Source organism: Epinephelus fuscoguttatus, linkage group LG19 (assembly GCF_011397635.1).
Source record: "Epinephelus fuscoguttatus linkage group LG19, E.fuscoguttatus.final_Chr_v1".
Classification (NCBI taxonomy): Eukaryota; Metazoa; Chordata; class Actinopteri; order Perciformes; family Serranidae; genus Epinephelus; species Epinephelus fuscoguttatus.
Window position 1 is genome coordinate 12,578,264 of NC_064770.1, and position 22,860 is coordinate 12,601,123.

The window sequence follows — 22,860 nt, forward strand, 5'->3', positions numbered from 1 at the left end:
AATAGGGTGAGTGTAAGACAAACATCTTATTTCTATAGTACAGGTATATTTAGTGAAACAGGTAAGAGTATAACATACGATAAGCTACAGATACAGATACAAAGTGCGCACAGTTTTGGCCGCAGACAAGACATTGTTGGCCACAGACAAACAGGTCAGCACAGTGTAGACCTCAACTGGTCCAGAGGACAGACAGACAGGCGAAAGGAGGGGCAGACAGAAAAAACAGACAGCCTCACCGATGGATTTCTGCCGCAGCATACCGTGCGGTGGGCCGTGACCTGAGGTGTACTGGCCACGGTCATAGCCAAGGCCCAAGCCTGACGACATCATCCCCATCCCAGACTGATCCCCGTAGTTTGTCTGAAATGCCAAAAAGGAGCATGTGAAAGAAAGGGGAGAGTAACATGAGAATCAATTGTACATGGACGGGCCCGAGAACTAAAACAATAAGCTAGAATTGGTATAAAGCTGCTGAGTTTGGTTTAAATTCTCAGTGGTTTTGTGACCCATTTGTATGACTGGTTAATTGTTAATGTAAAAATATCACTTAAAGGAATACTTCACCCACAAAATAACCCTTTGTATATCAATTAGTGATGCCTTCTCACATGCCTCCACAGAAGACAACAAGCATATTGATTTACTGACTGACTGGGGACCATGTTTAACAAAAGCAGAACTATGTCAAAACATCTGTTTATAAACTCTTACACAACTTGTGCAGTATAACCCAAGTCCCATTTATCCAGTTGTATGAACTGAAAGTTAAAGTTATCAGTGCTCTCTTCAAAGCCAGACTCCAATTTTATTGAAAATTACTTTACTGCACAAATTTTGTGAGAGTTTGTAAACAGTTAAAAATGGTCCCCAATTAATCAGTAAGTCAATATGTTTGCTGTTTTCACAAATTCAGTGTAACACAGCATCACTTATTAATACATAAATAGACATTTTGCCCATAAATGGACATTCTTTTAATGCAGGTTTAAATGAGTCAAGATAACTTGTTAATGTAGAAATGAGGGGAAATTTAAATAAAAAGCTTGCCCATAAACTGTATAGTAAATACGGACAAACATCTCAATTGCACCCTGGCGTATGGCTGCATTATAGGCCATAAATCCCATTATAAACCCCGCCCCCTCTATGTTGGTGGATAGGACATGGGCCTTCAAATGAAATTTACCAAAGATGTTTTTTTGTCATTCAAGTCAGTTCTTATGTTGATGTATACTCAAGTGTTTTTTTTAATATATATTTGGTTTTAATTAGTTATTTGATGTTAGAAAATGGAGGCGTGGTGTCATGATTGACAGCTTTGTGTGCCAGTCAGTGTGCTTGTGATCAATGGCACTGCTTGCAAATGGTTGGACGGGTGTATGGGCAGGAACCCAATACCACGGAGATCAATACTGCGCAGGCTCTAGATCCAAAGCACAGCAGGTGCACACACACACACACACACACACACACACACACACACACACACACACACACACACACACACACATATAAATATGATGTAGTATGATTTAGGAGACACACCTCATTGCCATAGAAACTTCGTCCCCTGTCTCTTTTTGGCCCCTGTCCCCGTGTCCCCGGCGCCTCATTGGTGCTGATTGTCTGCTGAGCTGCTGCAAGAATTTCATCTAGTTTATCTGAGAGAAAAAAGACAGAGAAGGAAAGAAAGAGAGAGAGAGAGAGAGAGAGAGAGAGAGAAAGAAAGAGAGGGACATACAGCAATGAAACAGAAAAATGGACAGCAACAGAATGAAGGAAACAATGTGTGGAAAGGGACACACTTGATGAAGGTGGATGAGATAGAGAGGAAGAGATTCAGGAAACATCCACTGACAAACATGAGCTCCCTTACTCAAAGCCATCTGATAGACTGTCCTCTTCTTCTCTGTAACTTGTGAGGATTCGAATTCTAAAAGAAAAGAAACTCAGAATAAGCCCAATAAGCGACTGAGCTGTGAGTGCCAAGTCATTTTGGACAGACATAAATACAAAGCCTTAAGCGAGAGTGTACCAGAGCATACCTGATTTTTTTTTCCAAGGGGTAGCAGCTGGAAGGAGGACAAAAGGAGACTTAAGTTTTGGCAGGAGCGAAAGTGCGATAGCGCTGTTACAGTGAATACTAATCATATTCCCCGGAGCCTGACAAACTGAGTCACCTCGCCAGTTTTTTTCGATCTTCGATGTAAAAGAACGTACATCACACCCACGCTTGGAGACAGCTGAAGCATGCACACTTATGTTACAGTAAATATGCTGCAAACACATACAGTATGCTTCTTGTTGTTACTCTCTAAAACACGAGAAAACACACACACACACACACACACAAATGTGGAATTAGTCTGAAGCAGACTCCCACCTCTCTCCACTGTGAAATGGTTAAGATCCGGCCAGCAGTGAAGAGGGGACAAAGGGGACAAAGAAAAGACAGAGTTAGTGGTTAAACCAGTGAACAGTAAAGGGACAAGTCTACAGGGGAGTAAAGAGGAGGAATTAAAGGTGACCCTTTAGTGTTTGCATCCATTGGTGTGAGTGAGCTTGTGTGTGTGGACTGAATAGGAATAGGGTTATCTGCCATACTTATGCTCAAGTCGTTATATTTCATAATGTGTAGTTTATTGAGCTTAATTAAACAGAAATTAAATTTTAATGTCTGATGGTTAAACCAAGCATGAAAGGGTTTTGAACTTGTCTTCATTTCATCTCTCGCTTACAACTGCACTGCACAAATCCTTTCAAAAAATAAGCCACAGTTTTGTCGAAACACGTGTCCAAACATATTTAAACAACACTCGCGTGAAATTAGTGTCAGGAAAACAACAATTTGTGGACTTAAGTGCACCGCAGGATCATTTCCATTTTAATGTCCTTGTTATCTTGCAGTATGACTTCTAGGTGAACTGGGACACTGCACCAATCACAGAGGTGAGATAGTTTAATAGGCGTCACAGCTAAATGAATTCTAATGCATTAGAATAAGCATATGGTAGGGGCTGACATGGCTTCATCACACACTGTGCTCCTCTCACCTTGATCCAGAAGGAGGCAAAAGCAAAGAGGATCCAAGTTATTAGGTGTGTGACTGCAAATTAAGCACCTGCATCTCAAGAACAGTATGTTTATTGATAAATGCAGTTTATATTGCATCAAACTGACCCTTTTATTTAAAAGTATAGTCCGACCAATACTGATATTTTTGAGGCAGACATCGATACCGATATTGGGGATTATTTGGGAGAATTTGATTTAAGAATTGTGACCAAGATGCACACTAAGTGAGGACACAAGTGAGGAATGTTAATCAGCTTGTAAATGTTTCCTGGTGGATAAACTATGTAATGGTGGCACTGTTTCTGAATGACATAAAACCTTGTTTGGCATGTCAGTACTGCAATTTTTGGTTACTTATTGGCCAAAATACACATGATACAATACATCTCCAATAAGCTACCAGAGCCTGTCTGATTCAACTCTTGTACTGCGGTACTTTTACACCTGTATATCACTGTAGTTACTTTCAGTACCTTGGTATGATGAGGATGAGGCTAGTCTACACAGTTTTATAAAAAAAGCAACATAGTTGTTGCTATTTTTTTTCCTAAATAATGAACACATTTTCTCTAAAAACCCTGACTTCCTTTTGCAGAGGATGTAGAGATTTGCTTGATTTGCGGTGGAGGAAGAGCACCTTCATGTTTTTTGCTATGAAGCAGTCCAGCAGTCGAGATACAACATCGTATCATCAAATGTAGGTTTTATTTGTAGCACCTTTAAACGGACAGTTCACCCAAAAATACATGTTTTCCTCTTACCCGTAGGGCTGTTTATCAGTCTACATTGTTTTGGTGAGAGTTGCTGAGTGTTGGAGATACCAGTTGTAGAGATGTCTGCCTTGTCTCAATTATAACAGAACTAGATGGAACTCGGCTTGTGGTGCTTAAAGTACCAAAAAATATATTTAACAAACTCAACAGCAATGTCTCTTTCCAGAAATCATGACCTGGTGACTCAAGATAATCCACAGACCTTGTTGTGAGCAGTTTCATGGCAGAGCTATTTTCCTTTCTATTGAGCTACACGAGCCAACTGTGTCACTATTCACGAGGAAGCGTGCATTCACTCGTGGATGAGAGGCTCATGCTCATGACAGCACAAGATGTAAACTTTAATGGCCCCTCCTTGGCTGAGCTATAACATTAGCTAGCACAGTGGTGCTAGCTGAGTTAGCAGTAGGTGCACACTTCCTCTGCATGGTGATGTGGTTGGCAGTTGTAATACAGGAGTGAGAAAATAGTTCCTACTTTTTGGTGCTACAAGCCACAAGCCAAGTGCCATTTAGTTGCATTATAGTCAAGAGAAGGCAGAGATTGTTACAGCCGATATCTCAAACTGCACTGCAGGTAAAAGGAAAAAAAAGGATTTTTGATTTTGGGGTGAACTCTCCCTTTAAGTTTGTTGGAGTGAGACTCTATGCATTGAGATAATGAATACAGTATCACTGCATACAGAAAGTGCTAGTAGTAAGATAATAGTGTATATAGTGAGCACTGAATGGCGGTAAGGATGTGGGTCAGGGGTTCAGGGATCTGGCACCTGTGTTTCAAACTGGGCGCTCATGCTTTGTGCTGGTCAGGTGAGGTCACACCACAGAGAGGAGGCAGGTGAGGGGAAGAGATGGGGGAGGAATAAAGCAAGGGGCTAACGTCTACATTAAGGATAAACTAAGTTAGATCCTGGCTTACAGCAGCAGGGCAGGACTCATTGTAGGTGCTGTTGTTTACCGGTTTGGGCAAGTTTAAGCCGTCGTTTGTAAGATAAAGTACTGAATCCAGATATAAGATCAGCTGACGAAGCCCTGCAGATTCCCCTCCCCTCCAGCTCCATATGTCATCAGCCTTCATACATCATCAACTGCTCGCTGAGCATTCTCAGAACCAGACAGCAGCTATAGCAACGGAAAACACCATAAATGTTTAGAAAATATAAGCCAATCACCAATAAAACAACATTCTGATCTGCAAATGGGGGTGTTGACCCTCACCATGCACTCTCCTCCCACTATTTTGCCTCAAATAGAGATGGCATAAGCATAGCCACACATAATGCTGTTACCATAGCAACAGACCTGGAACAAAGTTGCTTTTTTCTCAAAAAATTACTCATCTCAATAATTTTATCCTGGGTGTGATTTCTTCCAAATGAATCAAAGATGTTTTCAACAAAAGATCTCGGCAAAAATAATAGTAATAAAAAGACATATTTTGCAACTTGCTCACTAATACATGAAGACCAGACACTTAGCCGTGATGTTTGTGGCACCCGGAAAACTTCTCAGGTGACGCCCATTCCCCTGCAGTGTTACCTTGGCAACAAATACTTGCTGAGTGTCTCTGTGAGTGCGTGTGTGTGTTGAGCAGAGGGGCTGGTAGACTGCTCTGTGGGCGCTGGGGTTAAAGCTGTGGGCGGGCCAGGGAGCAGTAGGGGGTGCAGGGGGGTAAGAGGTAAAAGAGGCGGGCAGTGAGAGAGGGATCACAGGGTGGATGGCGACACTTCTCCGGGTGGGGTTACCTGTAGTGGGGGTGCTGGTAGTGACAGTGTGGAACCTCTGAAAGAACAGTGAAATGCATTGAGACCGTCATCCTTGGCGGTAGCCAATCTTCTTTTTTCTTTCTCTCTCCATTCTGTCTGTACCTACACTATCTCCCTCTCTACTTTCTTACTGTCTAAATTTAGCCCTCCATCAACTCCCCTTCACACTTTCAGCATCTGTAGCAACCCCCAAACACTCTGGTTTCACACTGTTTCTATCATCCCTCATCACCTCAATCTATTTTTCCCAGTAACGTTTTTTTTGTGCTCTTCAGCTTAAAACACTCTTCTTATTTCTCTACATCTCCTCGTCTGTCTGTTTCTTCATTCTTTGTAATCCTTCTCTTTTCAACCCCAAAAGTTTATCCAAGTCAACTTCTCACCCATCTCCTCCAGTTCTGAAGTCATGGATTTGGATCGTAGGGCGATAGCCGGAGTGCTCAGCCTCTTACTCTGCTGGGGGACTGGAGGGGAAGGAGCAAACAAAGGCAGTAGTGGTCAGTCAAGCCGTTCGGTTCAGTTACTACCAGCATTCGCCTTCAGTAGCACCCTAGGGTGCAGCAGATAGACTCTTACTTTTCTTCCTCGTACCCTCGTCCATGTCAGGGTTGCGAGTTACCATGACAACCTTAACCATGAGGCTGTTGCCACCTTGCCGGATCATGTTGACAACCTGCCGGTGACCAACCTTCACCACATTCTGACCATTGACCTGGGACACACACACAGACAGAGAGGGACGGAGAGTTTAATAACACAGCTTATTGTTATCTTTATCATCTTTTCTCAATTACATTTATGTTGTTTGGTGTCATGTATGTCAATAAAGGAGATGGAAGTGACAACTGATAGGCTGACAGTAAATATAGAGTGAAATGATTACTTGTAGTTCAGGGTTCTTGAACATTAGCGTCAACTAAACTTTATTTATAAAAACAAATGTTACAATATATAAAATAACAATGGATCTATAACTTGCTGAATGTTTAAATCATATGTGTTTGACTAATCCCTCAGTCTTCTAAATCAGAGTTTGGTTTCTAAGTAGGCCTCAGTGTACCCAGGTCAAATACTGAATGCAAATGGCACTGCACTGCATCCTTTTTCTATATAGTATGATTGTTTTGTTGTGTTTTTATATTTTTGTATTTATATGAAACAATGCATGCCTTGACACGCAAGTTAAATTTTGGAAAATATTTTGATAATAAAGAAAAAAACATGAGTAGAAGTGAGTATCTCAAAAACCTACAAATAGCTTTCAATGCAATTTGGTAGAGAGTGAGGCTTTGGGCCACAGAACAAAATATTTTGCTTTGGTACAGATCTGAATCCAGGAGTGAATCCAGAAAAATTAACATCCAGATGCAATTTATTCTTGAAACTAATCGGAAATCAGTCTGGCGATGATAAACCACTGGGGGCAAAAGCAAAAATTTCAGGCTGATCCAGTGTAGCCAGCAGATATCTGAGCCATGAGTTTCTCTTCTGTGCACTGCTCATTTCGGCTAATCTGAATAAACATATATATGCATAGGAATGCATATAAATACAGAAAAAGCAATGCAAAGCTAAAATGTTGCACAGTAGCCAATGGGTTCAGAGACTGCATTCCAGCCAAGGTGTTCTGCCTCTTCACATGGACTGTTCTATACTACTTGGACTTCAAACGGAAACCAGAATGCTTCCGATATTAACATCTTGTCCTGTTGCCTACCGATTCTGCACACATATGCAGATATCTGTTTATGGAGATTAGATGCCGATCAACATTAGTGGACTGTACATCTTTGCTTTATTTTCCATATAGGTTCAGAAGCCTGTACATAAAATCTGTCAGTGCTTTCACTTCCAACCCATGATGCAGCGGTAATTCATGGCAGCACCTCTATCAGGAAATCCCCCATCCTGAGACCGGCTCTCCAGGCAACACCTCCCTCGTCCACTGACTCCAGGTACTGCAAGGCAGGGAAGGCCGGGGTGGGGGTGAACTCCTCGATAGGAGTCTGAGCTGGAGACACCATGAAATTATGAGAATGCATTAGCATTGCATGTGATGACAGTATGTGACTTGAACTATCATACCTACACCAATAAGTGTGGTTTCAAGGCAGGATGTTCATGTTTATTTCACATTTCTTACCTTTGGCTCCTCTCAGCACAAAGCCGAAACCCTCGCTGTCTTTTTTCTGCAGAAGCACTGTCTTCTCCTTTATTATATAGTCACTAGCAGACAGGAGACAGAGGATGCACAACAAGAGAGAGTTAGAAAAAACACAAGATCGAAATGAAACACAGAAGACAAGGAGGACATGTACTGCACATCCTTGCACATCTGCATTCAACCGCTACCTTAATCAATAAAGATGATGGGAAAAGTCAAGTTTTCAAATCCATAAATCAAAATATGTTTTCTGCTGATGCTACTTTTCCCTTCCCCAACTACACCACTAATCTCCACTGCTGTCTGCTTCCTACTTCCTGTGTCCCTCTCTGATGACATCACCACCAGTACTAAGCACAAACTCATCTCAACTGCACTGGATTAAAACTGGATCCCCTGTGTGTACATGTGGTTATTTGCATATACATGTGGTTATTTACATATACGTGCATATACTTACCCATATACATTCACCCTTTATTACATTCATATTCAGGGTTTTTTTTTTGTCAATGACTTATCTTCAAATGACAATACATTGTGAACTCCTGTTCAGATTACTGCTTCTAATAATTCCCCTTTACCTTCTGTTATTTATACATTGTTAAAATATTTGACAATAAAGTTTATAAAAGGGTACTGTAATGACATACTATTTGTCTATTAAACTCCAAAATAGGTGATTATCATCCAACTCTAATACAAGGAAGATGATAGAGTTAATTTGATTTACATTTTTAGTGTAGAACTCATCTTTACAACAATAGATTAAGGTTGTGGTGACAATTTGAAGCCTGATTTCACAGATATTCTATGTACCATTTAATATGTTACTGTTCAATAGTAATTTATTATTTTTTATCAGAAATAGTAGCAGTCATATTAATAGCAGTAGCAGTAATGTAAAGTGTCCCATCTTTGTTGAAGTGAAAACTGTTGTTGTCTGAAATAAAAACTATAAATACTTCAGAGTGGTCAAATGTAAAAACTGAATATTGATTTTAAAAATACTGCAATTCCAATTTAAAACCACTGCTATCAGTCTTTAAAATTCTACATCAGTCAAACTCCAACCAACACCAACTGTGATTTATGCCACATTCCCGACAGTACAGTGGTGACTTAAACAGTGTTTTGCTATGCTTCACTTTGCTGTATGTTTTTGACAGTGAGCCCAGAGCTTGTTTCTATCAGAACCTCACTGAAGAAGAGATGCTATATACAGTATGATGGCGCTGCTTGTTGCCTAAGCAACAGCTAGATCTGGACGCAGGGAAACTTGGTTGGGTAGGTCCACACCAGAGCCAAGCCATGAGCTGGTACGCGAGTAGTCAGTGACAGCAGAGAACAGGCACTGTATGCTCACACGTCTGTACAGTGTAGTAGACTTTCTGGGAAATATGCAACTGCTGGTTAAATGTTACTAAAAATATTTAATCAATAATTGTACTCAAGCACAATTTTAGGGTACTGGAGTATTTCCATATTATGCCATCTCTTTGCTCAGCTGAATTTCAGATGGAAATAATTGCAGCTATAGTTGTAATTCACTGCTGGGATTAAGATTTTATGTTAAAAAGATTATAAAATACAATGTATTGTTTAGGATTAAACCCGTGGTTCCAAACAAATTTGGCTTGGGACCACTTTCACAAAGGCCTCTTATCATGTTTCAGATGTCTGTGTGTTGATACCAAAGGGACATTCACCTCTAAACTTCTTGGATGCTTTTAGTTAAATAACCATCCAAAGTTTATATAGGTAAATGTATCCAACAATTAAAAAAAAAAAGATTAGATAAAAGTCAAATGCAAATTTGTGTAGTAAAACTTTCCATTGATTTTATCCCTCAGATGTATCTTGTAGCCCCTTGAAGGAAACTAACCACTAGGTTTAACTATCTAACTGTATATAAAATGGTTAAAACTCTCAACCAGCTACAACTTTAAAATAATATTTATGCAAAAATGGTTATGGCTGCTTAAAGCACTTTTACCTACCTCACATTCACCCATTCATGCACTGGTGGCTGAGGCTACCACACAGGGTGCTACCTGCTACTCAGTTAAATCAGTTTAATACTCACACACTGATGGCTGCCTACGCACTCACAATGTAGGGTTCAATATCTTGCCCAAGGACACTCTGACATGCAGACTGGAGTAGTCAGGGCTCAAACCGCCAATCTTCTGATTAGTGGATGACCTGCTCTAACTCCTGATTCACAGCCTGCCCAAGCCTGGTTCAGTAATAACAATCCAATAATGTCACATAATAAGATACTGGTTGCAGGAGCCATTTTCCTGCAGAATGAGTATTTTTACTTTTGTTTATTTATTTCATTTGCTGATTTGCTAATAATGCTTTTAACTTATATAGGGTGGGATAGGGTGCCATCCCCCTGAACCAAGCAGGCTGAAAGATCATGTATGCCTACCTGTATTTTACTGTTTATCTATCTATCTATCTATCTATCTATCTATCTACCTATCCTACAGATGTTCAGAGCATATCTATGATTCAGGATTGCCTGCACACAGCTCTCAACATGGAGGTGCAGCCATGCACCATTAGCTGCTAGCCGTCGCCTCAGCGTACCAGACTTTGAATACAGGACTATTTTTACACTGTACCTCTTCCATCAGTGTATGCAACTCTACAAGACAAGTAAGGCAGAAAAGATTGAATTACAGTATTTCAATTCACACATTTTGACTGGCTTATGCTACATTTAAAAACAAACATAAAAGCTACCATTAAATGCTTGAGAAGGTGTTCAAAAATATTTTGTTGTGTCTTCTGTGCCCACGACAAGAGACTTTTCTTATCCTAATAGCATGAGAGATGAGACACGTCACACACGGTTGGTTTAAGTTCAGTTTAGACCAGTTTGGTGTAAGAAACAGCATCCCCTCTCAGGGCCGCTGACCTCTAATGGACTCCTGTCTTGTTATGAATGGAAAGAACCTCTAAACAACCGTTCAGTCAGTCAGTGAGTCAGAAGGGTATATATACCGTGTCAGCTGTAGCATACTGTAACCACACGCTGATAATCCCATCGTGCACCAAAATAGTCCCAGCCCACTCCATCTGTTCATCCCTCTCTTTCTCTCTTCACTGGCTTTTTTCCTCTTTACATTTTTCTATCCTGATGGCCCCGCCTACTCCATACCACTCATTACACCGGCTGCCTTCACTTGTTCTTCAAACTTGTACTCATTTTTCTCTAATCACATTTCCCCCTCATGATCTTTTTCACTCAGTCTATTGAGTGTATGATGCTCTCCACAGGCTGTGAGAGCCTCTCTGTCTCTGCCAAGGCTCGGTCTCTTTGTTATTCTTGTCCTCTTCTGTCCATCTCTGTTGCCCAGCCCAGACCTCAAACGCTCTGAGGAACCAAGCGAATACATGAGCAGAGACTGTACATACAAACACATTCACACAAATTTCAAGGCATGACTGAGCAGTGCAAGTACATGGGAATTAGGTACAAAGTGCTGTAAACACACACGTCGCATTCTCCCTGCAGCTGTTAGTCTGCCCTGTCTCTGCAGGCAACACAAGCAACAAGTTGCTCCATGAAAGTTCAGCACGTGTGCAGGCAGTGAACATAGCAGCTCAGAAAACCTAACTTTAATATCAGTGTACATGTAATGGATTATTACTCCAATATGAAGCTATGAAGTTTCCTAGTTTTAAACAACCTTTATTTGAGGTGTAGCCTGATTAAATGCCTTAAACAAAACACCTGAAGAACTACTACATCCATCTCTGTTGTAAATGATAAACTCTGAAGTCGTCGTCCTGACTGTTTTTTTTTTTTCTTTTTTTAATTTCAAGTGCCTGGTCAGCAATATGAACTCATCAGAACGACAAACCACCATGAGAGGTGATACCAAAGCAGCAGAAAATGCAGAGTGCCTGATGAAAAATTTGAGGACCCCTACATAGATGCAACCAGAGCCTTTTCCACAGCCAACAATCAGCGAGAACAAAGTGACACTCGCAAAGCCAAGTCATTCGCGATACGAACAAATTAATTTTGGCAACCACAGGAGCCTGTGTTATGAATATTGGTCTTTGTAAGATGTGTCAGATCATATCTGTCATGTTTATGCTGTACTACATATCCATATTCACTCACTGTCTGTCTGTGCCTGTGTGTCCACATACAAAGCAATATTCCCTGGATTCCCATCCAACCAGCGCCAGCAACTAACTCGGGCTTTGCTTTCTCCAAGGATGTCATCACCTTTATGTGACGTGAACTGTGTCCCAGTTCAGTGGCTGGATCTTCTGAAGTCCACATAATTTCTGGATTGAATGCCCATCGAATCAAGTGAAGACATGCAGCCTTCATTTGCCTGTGTGCATCCTCAGAAGCCCCCATTGTCGCTAAATCGCCAAATGTCGCTAAAGTAGCCAATGTGGCTATTCACACCTGGGTGAATATAGCATCATGGTAGATGCTGTTAGCACCCAAGCATTCATAGCAACGATGCTATTAACACCAGGCATGGAATAGTTGCTATCTAAACCAGGGCTAAATTCCTGGGTGTCCTAGCAACATCGAAATATAGCTTATACAGCCCAAAACTGAAAGTAATAAGTCAGCTAAGTCTTACAACAATAAGCCAATGCTGACACACACACAGGGCTTAAACCCCAGTCTCCTGTGTGAAAGTCCTGTGCTTGCCCTAATCATCCACCACATTCTACTCCTTCCATGGACTGTGTCACTCTCTATTCTATGTCACTGACTTTCTGGCAGGACATTTGTGAGTTTTTTCTCATAAATTTACCACCTTAATCACAGAGAATATCTGAGACTGTCTGGTACTAGCCCCAACCATGACCTTTTTGCCCTAAACCTAACCACTTCCAACCTTGACGCATCAACATGACGAGTATAAGCCAATCAAAGCATGCAGCGGGCTCCTTAGTAGTGCGTAATAGGGATGGTCTGTTCTTGTTAGGAGCATGCTCATGTCACAAGGTATTACAGAAAACAAAATCTGAATGTTAACGTTATTTGCCTGGCAACTTGTAATACAACTTTGGGCATCATTAAACCTATACCAGTGTATTGCTTTGTTGGATGTTTGAGAGAAATTTACTGGTGACAACCTTTGAAACTTGTTGTCTTTGTAAATTGACACCTAAACACACCATTAGTTTTGCTCTTATTGATCTCATTAAGAGAGAAGAGCAAGTCCAGCTCCTCAGGTCCGCCTCTGTGGACTGGATCCCTCAGAGGATCCAGCCATTGAACTGGGTCCCAGTGATAGTGTCACTCAGTGTTGCTTCCTGAGTATTAGTGACCCAGTGTTGTCATGAGTAGCTTAGATGCAAGAGACTGAGCTGGACAATCCAGCAAAGCATACAGTGAGTCTCATACTGCATACGTAAGAAGCCAAGACATTAAACAGGTTTGGCCACGCAGGTCTCCATAGAGGTGTCAGAAAGAAGCTGGAACTTGTCATGCATGCTGCATCGTTAAAACTCTCTCACCATGCGCTGTTTCCAATTTGTCGGCACTGTCCCTCCCTCTCTCTCACTCTCTCTCTCTGTCTCACACACACACACACACACACACACACACACACACACACACACACTGGTAAACATAAACGCCACACATTACGCAGGACACAAGAACACATGCAATCAACCGGCCAACAGAGGAAGAGAAATGACCCTGCCATACCTTTGTGTTTTTGATGGACAATAGCAAACACACCTTCCATGCACACAAACACACACAAACATAGGCATGCATTCACACAAAACACGCAGTCAATCTGCACATCAGTAAAAGCAGCAAGCATCACTTGTGCCGGTGCAGCATTGCTAGAGGACGTTTGTTCAGAGAGCGATTCAAAGCAGAGAGAACGACACACTCACATGTTCATACAGCGAAACACACAACGGCTGCACTGCTCATACACCGGGCTGTGCAGCAGCAGCTCTCGTCCGTCTTCACACACATACATCACACACACATACACAAGCACACTCACATTCACATTGACACACACTGAATCAAACACATCCGTCTGCAAGCATGCACTGCAACATCTGTCAATCTATCTAATCGATCCTGCCCTGCCATCCATGATGTCCACATGCATGCATCCCTCCCTCCGCCCCCCATCTCCCCAGGCAACTGGAGGGAGAGAGGGAGAGAGAGAGAGGGAGTGGAGGGTAGGGGGGGTATAAAAAGCCATGGCAGGTACCTGTAAATGAACCAGACGCTCCTATTCACAGGGCCGAGCGACGGCCAGGAAGAAGAGAGGGAGAGGGAGAGGGAGAGATCCTCCTCGCCGCATGCCCCCATCGCCATTTCCTCCCCTCCCTCTCCTCCTCCTCCTTCTCCTGCTCCTTCTCCTTCTCGTCTTCCAGCGAGACAGCAGCGAGCGCGAGCCGCGAGAGAGGAGGAGGAGGAGGAGAGGAGGAAGAGGAGGAGAGAGAGATGGAAGAAGGGAACGGGAGAGGGCCGAGCTCTCCCAACCCCTTCATACTTAAGACAGAGAGAGAGGAGGAATGGGAGAGAGAAAGAGAGAGAGAGAGAGATGGAGATGGTTCATTGTGACTGCGACACAGAGAGAGAGAGAGAGAGAGAGAGAGAGAGAGAGAAAGAGAGGGAGAGAGGAGAGGAGCAGGGGGAGAGGGAGGGGGAATAAGGTGGCTTAAGAAAAGGAGAGAGAAATGAGGTAATTTAGAGAGTGAGAGAGTGAGGGGTGATTGGGTTTGTTCGCCGGGGGTTTCATGCACAAACACACAGTCCAAACACACATGCATTCATGCTATTAACTCATACACAACCACCAACACTACACACACTTCCTCTTTCCCCATTCTCCTCTTCTCCTCCTCCATCCATTCTCTCCACTCCTCCCCTTCCTATGGTTTATATGTATAGTATTCACTCTGCCCATCTGTCACTGTCATGACTTCCCATTCATAAAAACGGATGTGACTGAGATAACTCTTTGGTATACATTCTTATCTGAAATAATGAATTCACAGGGAATGATATGAGGATCTTGAAGTTTAAATGACTGAAGACAAGGATAACAGACAAGTCAAATTATTATGTAATATTACAAAGCTTACAGAAGCTGATTTGCTCCTATTGGCATAAGAATAAATCTGACTTTGTGCAGATCCTTCTGGAGCCTCTGATGCTGTCCTTCCCCTGCTGTTATTGACCCCATGTGCCTTTAAATCACACTTAACTAACCTCGTCCACCCCTTTTTTTTCTTGATTTCTTTCCAACCTCTGACATGCACACACACACATGGACATGCACACAATTGCCTCACATTTGCTGTAAACAAAGCATGAATGAGAGGGTAGAGCAAGGGAAAGGGGGGAGGAGGAGGAGACGCATCGACGCAGACAGGAAGAGGAGGACAGAGAAACAGCTGGCGGGTGAGTGGCGGAAGGAGGAAGAGGAGGAGGAGAACGAGAGAGAGAGAGAGAGAGAGAGAGAGAGAGAGAGAGAGAGGGAGAGATTCTCTCAAATAGGCACTCACATCATCTCTTAGTCAGAGCCTCCTTCCACGTATGTCGAAGCTGTCCTCCGTCGACTTGCCCTCCCTCCCTCCTTCCTTCCCTCTCTATGTCTCTCTCCCTCTCTTGCCTCCCTCCTGCATTCGAGGACGATCACAGCTCTTGTCCCCTCTCTTCTCACATCTCTGCCTTTTTGTTTCTCTCTCTGCATGTCAGGCTATACCGCTGTGATTCTGTGCACAGTATGTGTGTTTGTGTGTGCATGCATGTGTGATGAGAGAGAGAGAGAGATGAAGCGAGGCCATTAAAGAAAGAGAGAGGGAGAGAGAGATGGGGGAGGGAGCAGGAGAGCAAACAAATGTTGACAGAAGGTCCACATGATTGTGTGATTATGAGTATCTGCATGTCTGCCTAATGTGTCCTGTATATGTGTGTGTGTATCTGTGTAATTATTGTACAATGGCCAAACCTTAACACACACACAATTCAATGCTGTTGTCTCTCTTGTTGCAAATTTCAACCAAAAAGTCGAGTGATGTGAAGTCATACATGTTGGAGAAATCTGAAAAATCATATCAGACGACTTTATGCTGCCTATGCACAAGCAAGCAGCAATGGATGTGTCTTACAATACACAATAAAATCCCACCACAGCAGTGTTTAGCAAGGTACTCTGCCTCTCTCCTCCAAACTGTGTGCACTCCCTCGTCCTCATTTGACCCGCTGTTGGCCAAAAATCGGTCTCATGTGGGCTGGGAGAGGAGCAGCAGCATGTACAGATTGGTAACAGTTTAATCAGTGCATGTGTGGCAATGACACAGATCGGATCAGCTCTCATTCCATATCTTTTTTATCTTTTTTTTTTTTTTTTGAGAACAGTAATGTTACAAGTGTTTTGTAAGCTAGCACATGCTGCTAAAATAGCAAAGGTTAACCATTTCTTAACAACCAAATGCTTTCAGAAAAGGCCAGATTTGTAGAAAACATTTTCACTGTGATGAAGTTTGATACAGAGCTATGATCAGGCCTAAAAATGATTAGGCCCAACCTACATGAACCCATGTAGTTTCTGTCCAAGTCTGACCTGAGCCTGAAGCACAGTAGCAGTTTTGGGCCCAAGCCCAATTAAAAACTCAATTTTCTGCCCCTCCCTCAAAAAATTTAACATTAAAACATGTATTACAGGATAAAGTCAAATAAAGACTTTTAAGTGTGGTAATTACATTACACAGACTACAAGGTGATCTGATGTCCTGACCAAGCTTAGTGGGTCAGGTCAGGCCCAATGGGTTCACGCAGAGAATCAAACCTCTAATTCAAGAGCGCCCAAATATTAGAGTGTGTCTTCTGACTGACTGACCAGAATTTGGCTGTTGAAGATCTTTACCACGGTAAAAAAAAAAAAAAAAAAAAGAAGAAGTTGTGAATTATCAATACAGCCATTTAAGGGTAACAAAAAAGTCTGTCATGGTTACAGGAGGAGTAGACAGGAGAAAATATGTAAAGTAGGATGACGGCAAACATGCAGGGTCATTAAAAATATATTTGACATGGAGGGGTACAGCAGCCATATATAAAAATTCTTAATTTGTTTGTCATTTGTCACCACTAGTTCCCAAGTCATCATACCCCTCACTGCTTGTGTTCATTTTAATGTGATTTCCACACCACATTATCAACTTAGAGCAGTTCATCTTACTGACTGCTGGGTTTCGGTTATCATGCCTTGTTATATTATCACGGCTTGTCCCGTGCTGTAAAAGCAAGGCTACAAAATTTATCCAGCTGTCAATAACGGGTCGTGGGTGGGACAGAAACTGAGGATCAGAGAATGGCACATAAGATGTTTATTAGGGACAGACCAACATGTGGGGCTACTATGAGGCATTTGTCAGTCGTGTCCATTACAAAACTCTTCCAATGTAACTATAACCAGCTTCAGGACTTGAAGCGACACTAACTTTCAAAAGAAGAAATACAAGTTTTGGTTTGATGGCATTAGATGAAAAGTCAGGGGATCACAGATATCATTAGGATTTCTGTACAAAATTTGACATTGGCAATCCATTAAATAGTTTTTGATACATTTCATTCTGGACCAAAGTGGTGAGCCAAGTGACCAACACTGCCATCCTTAATAAAACAAGCCAGAATTCACAATTTGTAACCTCCATGCAAAATTTCAGCCTCTCAGGGCAAAAAATGTGCCATCAGGGTGGGGAAAGTTTTGTGGACTGACCAACCAACGAACCAACAAAGAGAGCTATAGAGCTGTTGGTTGCAGCTGAAAAATAATCAGCATCATCAAATGTAGGGAAAAATGTAGAGTGTCGGTACTAAACCGAAATAACCCAGTGCCAAGTAGTCTCAAAACATCTCAAGTTAAACGATACCTACATTAAATCTTTTTTGTATCCAGATCTAGAAAAAATCACAGTTTGTATGGTTTTGTTTACAGCCAATCACGGCAAGTGTTATGACTGGCCCTCTATGATAGCAGCTACAACCCCTACAGTCTGTGGTGGGGTAAAGTTGAGTGCAGTGTATCTGAAAGAGTTGGCAATTCAGCATGCTGAAATGCCACCAAAACATTTGAAATTATGGCTATACTGCACACCTGTGGTGTCTACTGGCATTTTGCACAACTGAACACTTCCATTCACATGAGGGGTAGATAAACTAGGATTACCACTTCACCATTGTATGCCTCCAAGAGCCAATCACGTTGCACTCACAGTTTACATCCATGCCAATGAAAACATGGATGCCTCACACACATCTTCCCCCAGCAGCAAAGAAGATCTAGACTATCAGCACAGTTTCAAGGTGGACACTCAAGATTAGTGTCACCAATTCAGTATCTGACCAAGTGTCTCCCCTTTTGTTTCTGAAATATGATGTTGAATGATGGCCAGAAAAGTGTTTTTGCAGAACATTATGATGTCATAGTGAAGTTGACCTTTAACATTTTCGATATAAAATGTCATGACTTCATCATCTTATCCTATTAGACATTTGTGTGAAATTTTGTTATAATTAGCATAAGAAAAACATGTTTTGTGAGGTCACAGTGACCTTGACCTTTGACTACCAAAAGCTAATCAGTTCATTGTTGAGTCCAAGTAGACGTTTGTACCAAATTTGAAAAAATTCGGTGTTATTAAGATATCCTGTTTGAAGAATGGGGCAGACGAGATGGCAGTGACCTTGACCTTTGACTACCACAGTCTAATCAGTTCATCATCGAGTCCAAGTTGACAAATGTCATTTGTACCAAATCTGAAAAATTCCCTCGAGGTGTTCTTAAGATGTATGGATGGACAACCCGAAAACATAAATCCTCCTGCCACGCCTGTCCCTGGCACAGAGGCATTAAAAGGTATAAAATGAAGTACTTTGGTGTTGGTATTACTTAATGGCTATACTGGTATTGGTACTGGTATCATAATTTAGCCAACCATAATGGTATGAGCCTTGAAATATTCATATCAGCCTTGTTTTGGCAGTCAGAATGAAAAAAGTGAAAACATGGCAGAGGGCATCCCCCTTCATGCTTTTTACTAACCTGTGTTGCCCCCCTGTTGCTTGCATACACACAAAAAAACAATGCATATGTCTCTTTTCACCCATTTATAAACAGAGTGCCCTTCTTCCTTCATCCAACCTCTTCATCCTTCTCTCCAACCCTCTTCTCCCTTTAGAGTGCCCTTCACTGTCTGACCTCCAGATGGAGACACCACAGGGGAGAGAGGGTGATAGAAAGAAAATTAAAAAGTACAGGGGGGTTAGCAATATAGTGATGAATAGAAAGCGAAGGAGGGATGCTTAGATGGTCAGGAGATGTGGCCAAATATAGAGGGATGAAAGGAGGGATAGGTGAGATATTACATGTAGTGATAAAGACTGGGAAAGTAGGCCTATGTGAGGGCGGTTCTGAGTCAGCCATGCCTGCCTGCCTGCCTGGCCAAACAAATAGTCTCAGGCTCCGTCTATACTGCAGTACACGGCTTTAATTATCCATGATGTGTGTGTTAGCGTGTGTGCACAAACATATGTGTGTGAGCTGGCATGGCTGAGTGCGTTGCTTACATTAAATGTCACTGTTGATGAAAAGCATGTTAATAATAAATGATACTGTGTGCATTTGTGAGACAGAAACAGATACAGAGGGAGATAAAGAGAAAGGAAAACATGAAAAGAAAAAAATGCAAGCCTGAGAGAGAAAGTTGAGGGATGATAAAGAATGATGATGAGTGAGCGAACGGAAAAGAGGGAGGGAAAGAGAGAGGCGTAAGGCGGGATTTCGTGTAAATAATACATGCGATTGATAATGGCTTTATTTCTATGTAAATAATTCTGTCTTTGCTCAGTCCAAGTCATGGACACTGAAATGAGTTTGCCTCAAAGCAACGCCGTGCTCGGCATGATGCAGATGCAAGGCATTAAAGGGAATGACATTATGTTAGGCTGCGTTAATGAGGAGAAGTCACACTCCCAAAGTCAATACAGGAACAAGCTGTTTTCCCCACTCATGTGTCAACAGATCACCTCCACAGAGAATCCAGAGAAGTTTCTGGTGTATGCTGAAAAAGCTGAATAGGAACCATTTTCTGCAAATGTTTTCATGCTGATGAAGTTGCAGTCGGTGCAAGAATGACCTTCTATCAAAAGTTAAAGATCTTAGCTGCTGTTTTAAGATTATTTACAGTTAGTCCCATGGCACATTACATATGCTTCAGTTCAGATAGTTTGGTCATCAAGGACAGTAATGATTATATAACAGTCAGTCGACACAAAGAAACTACAGGCTTAGTCATCAGAGTGGTCTGAAAGCACCTTCACAATCACCGCCAAGTTCAGCCCACCTAAAAATTGCAGCCCGGCAACGCAGCTTTGCACCTCAAGAGCCAAAAGACTGACATACAAGGGAAGGAAGTTACTCTAAAATCCTGATATGACAAAAAAATCTGCCTGTCTGCCCAGGTTAAACTCCGCAAAACCAGCTAGTCAAAACATGGCTGGTAAACCTGTGCCTCAAGGATGACGCCAGCATGAAAGCAGGCGGATCAGCTTCACGACCTAAGGCAGTGAACCCTCACACATCGTCATCCCACCGCATGAATCACTTGCAACACATCACATCACACAAATCAAAGTACCGCTGGAACGTATGAATCATTCACCACATGAATCATCTTATCTGGGTAGATGTATACAGTATGTTAGCATACAAACAAATCCACTCTCAACATGTGCTGTGTGTCAAAACACTGGAGCAGCAGGGGTCGTGATGAAAAGGTTGTCAGTTTGATTTGGATTACCCACTGGGTGGATGGACAAGATACATCATGCTCTTTAGCAAAGGCACTGAACCCCTTCTTGCCTCAGCAGAGCTGCTCTGTGGCTGATGATAGAAAACAGTGGTAGTTCTCACTGACTCTCAGGTGGAGCAATAATCTGAATGTCAAGCTGCCCTTCTCTTAACCTTTATGTAACCAGGATATGTCAGTGTCATAATGGCATACTTTCATGCTTCATTCAGGTCCTAATGTCACACCACACAGGCACTGAAGCATCCAAATGCCTCTTTTGTCAACCCAAGTGGCCCGAAGCGCCCTTGTGTTCAGCTCCTCTGGCAGGTGAAGTACAACTCTGGTGTGACCTTACCCTAAATGAACCCAACCCCTAACCCTGTGAGCTGAAGCGCAGCCCCTTTTTCACTTTTTGCCCCTGCTGCTTAGAGAATCTGTGCAGGCCTCTGTGTCTTTGGATAAAACTGGCATGTGTTCAGTTTGCTGTACATCAGTGACAGCTAGCGGCAAGGTAACTCTTACCTGGGAGCGTCAAAGCTGTCGTAGGATCCCACAGTGTAATGGCGGAACAGCCTTTTGGCTCGTTCTCCACGGCTCTCTGAAACACAAAACCACAGGGACATCAGCATGGTTGCACCTGCATTAAATCTATTTGCAAGGCTTATTATACAGCACGTACTGTTCAATTACTGTATTATCATTACTAATATACTGGAATTTATTATAATATCTTCTTTTTACAGGTGACTTTTTTCAGTTATAAGACATTTGAGCTACTGATCAAAATCAACTGACACCAGACCTGTAATCTAAACCTTAGACTAAATTGCACATTGATTCGGCCCTTTAGGGTTTTGCAATGTTGTGATCGCAACTATTAACTTAAAAGTCACAATACACAAATCATCTTTAATTCTGCGTGACCTTGCAATTTTGTCCAATCACTGCAACTTTGCACAAATTTGACTATTTAAAAGGGATAAAGTCTCATTTCATTATAGAGCTGCGCAGAGTGTATTGATTAGCTCAGCCCCGTTTATCATGAGACTGCTGGTGCAGGATCTGAGCTCTGTGCCTGGAGTCACAGACACACAGTGACAGGTCTGTTAAAATCACACAGCTAACACTACCCAATGGTTATCAACAAGTTTAATGACAGTTGAGCCGTTTTGCTGTCAATGTGACATTAACGATGGTCGATGTTAGCTGCCGCCAAAGTGGCAAAATATGACGAGTAGCGATGAGGTCACATTGTGATGTGTTAGCTCATGCTATCTGGGCAGGAGGAGTGTCTCACAGGGACAGTCCTTCAGCGCTGCCACCCAACCATTACAAATAGATTCTAATTCTGTGAGAGACACTGGGAGCTCATAATAATATGCTCCCAATCGATCACAGCATCACAACTATATTTGCAGTATTCAGTAGTCCCTGCAATTTCATAAAACATCATAGCATGCATCGCAATTTTTTCGGAAAGCTGTTTCAAATCTGTTATAGGCTGCAACAATCACAAAAAATGCCCACAAAATCCTGGAGGGACTGCTTAAACAAAGACTCACTTGATTAATATAAAGTCACTTCACAAAATTAATGGATTAATAGCTTGAAACATTTGTCCAAAAAATCCAAATATTAGCTTGTTTTATTGTCTCAAATGTTAGGATTTGGCCTTTTTCCCCTTTATTTTATGTCATTATAAATTAAACAGCTCTGTGTTTTTGATTGTGGGTGGCACAAAACAAGAAATTTGAAGATCTGGACTTGGAGAAGTTGTGATGGGCATTTTAATTATTTTTTTTAGCAATTTTATCACTGGAAACAATCAATCAATCAAGGTAATAATTGATAGATTAATCAATAAGTAAAATTCTACTACTTTGTTTATACAGACCTGATGCTTGTAATGCTAAATGTATTGCAGAGCTTATTTATACTTTAAAGTAATAGTCTGAAATTGTGGGAAATGCACTTACTCGCTTTCTTTTCAAGTAAGTAAGATGAGAAGACTAATATACTTAACTAATGTCTATGTGGTAAATATGACGCTACAACCATTTGCCAGTTAGCTTAGCTTAGCATAAAGACTGGAATCCTAGGTAGGCTAAACAGCTAGCATGGTTCTATCCATAGGTGAGAAAATCTGCCTCCCAGCCATCTCAAGCTTGCTAATTAACAAGTTTTACCTTGTTTGTTTAATCTGCTGAAGTGTAAAAACAACATGTTGTGATTCTACAGGGGGTTGTGTGCTG

At 41.8% G+C, this 22,860-nt stretch overlaps 1 protein-coding gene across 1 annotated transcript in view; it reads right to left on the bottom strand.

Moving 5' to 3' along the window:
• The window catches only part of shank1 (SH3 and multiple ankyrin repeat domains 1), a 99,176-nt gene that overhangs the window by 13,492 nt on the left and 62,824 nt on the right, over positions 1-22,860 (bottom strand). Inside the window, exons 15-24 of the mRNA XM_049561711.1 lie at positions 21,131-21,206; positions 7,760-7,842; positions 7,503-7,627; positions 6,193-6,328; positions 6,000-6,080; positions 2,387-2,395; positions 2,049-2,075; positions 1,880-1,936; positions 1,549-1,664; positions 240-363 (exon numbers count right to left, since the gene is read on the bottom strand). Of these exons, the coding sequence (XP_049417668.1) occupies positions 240-363; positions 1,549-1,664; positions 1,880-1,936; positions 2,049-2,075; positions 2,387-2,395; positions 6,000-6,080; positions 6,193-6,328; positions 7,503-7,627; positions 7,760-7,842; positions 21,131-21,206 (834 nt within the window). The remainder of the gene's footprint in view (positions 1-239; positions 364-1,548; positions 1,665-1,879; positions 1,937-2,048; positions 2,076-2,386; positions 2,396-5,999; positions 6,081-6,192; positions 6,329-7,502; positions 7,628-7,759; positions 7,843-21,130; positions 21,207-22,860) is intronic.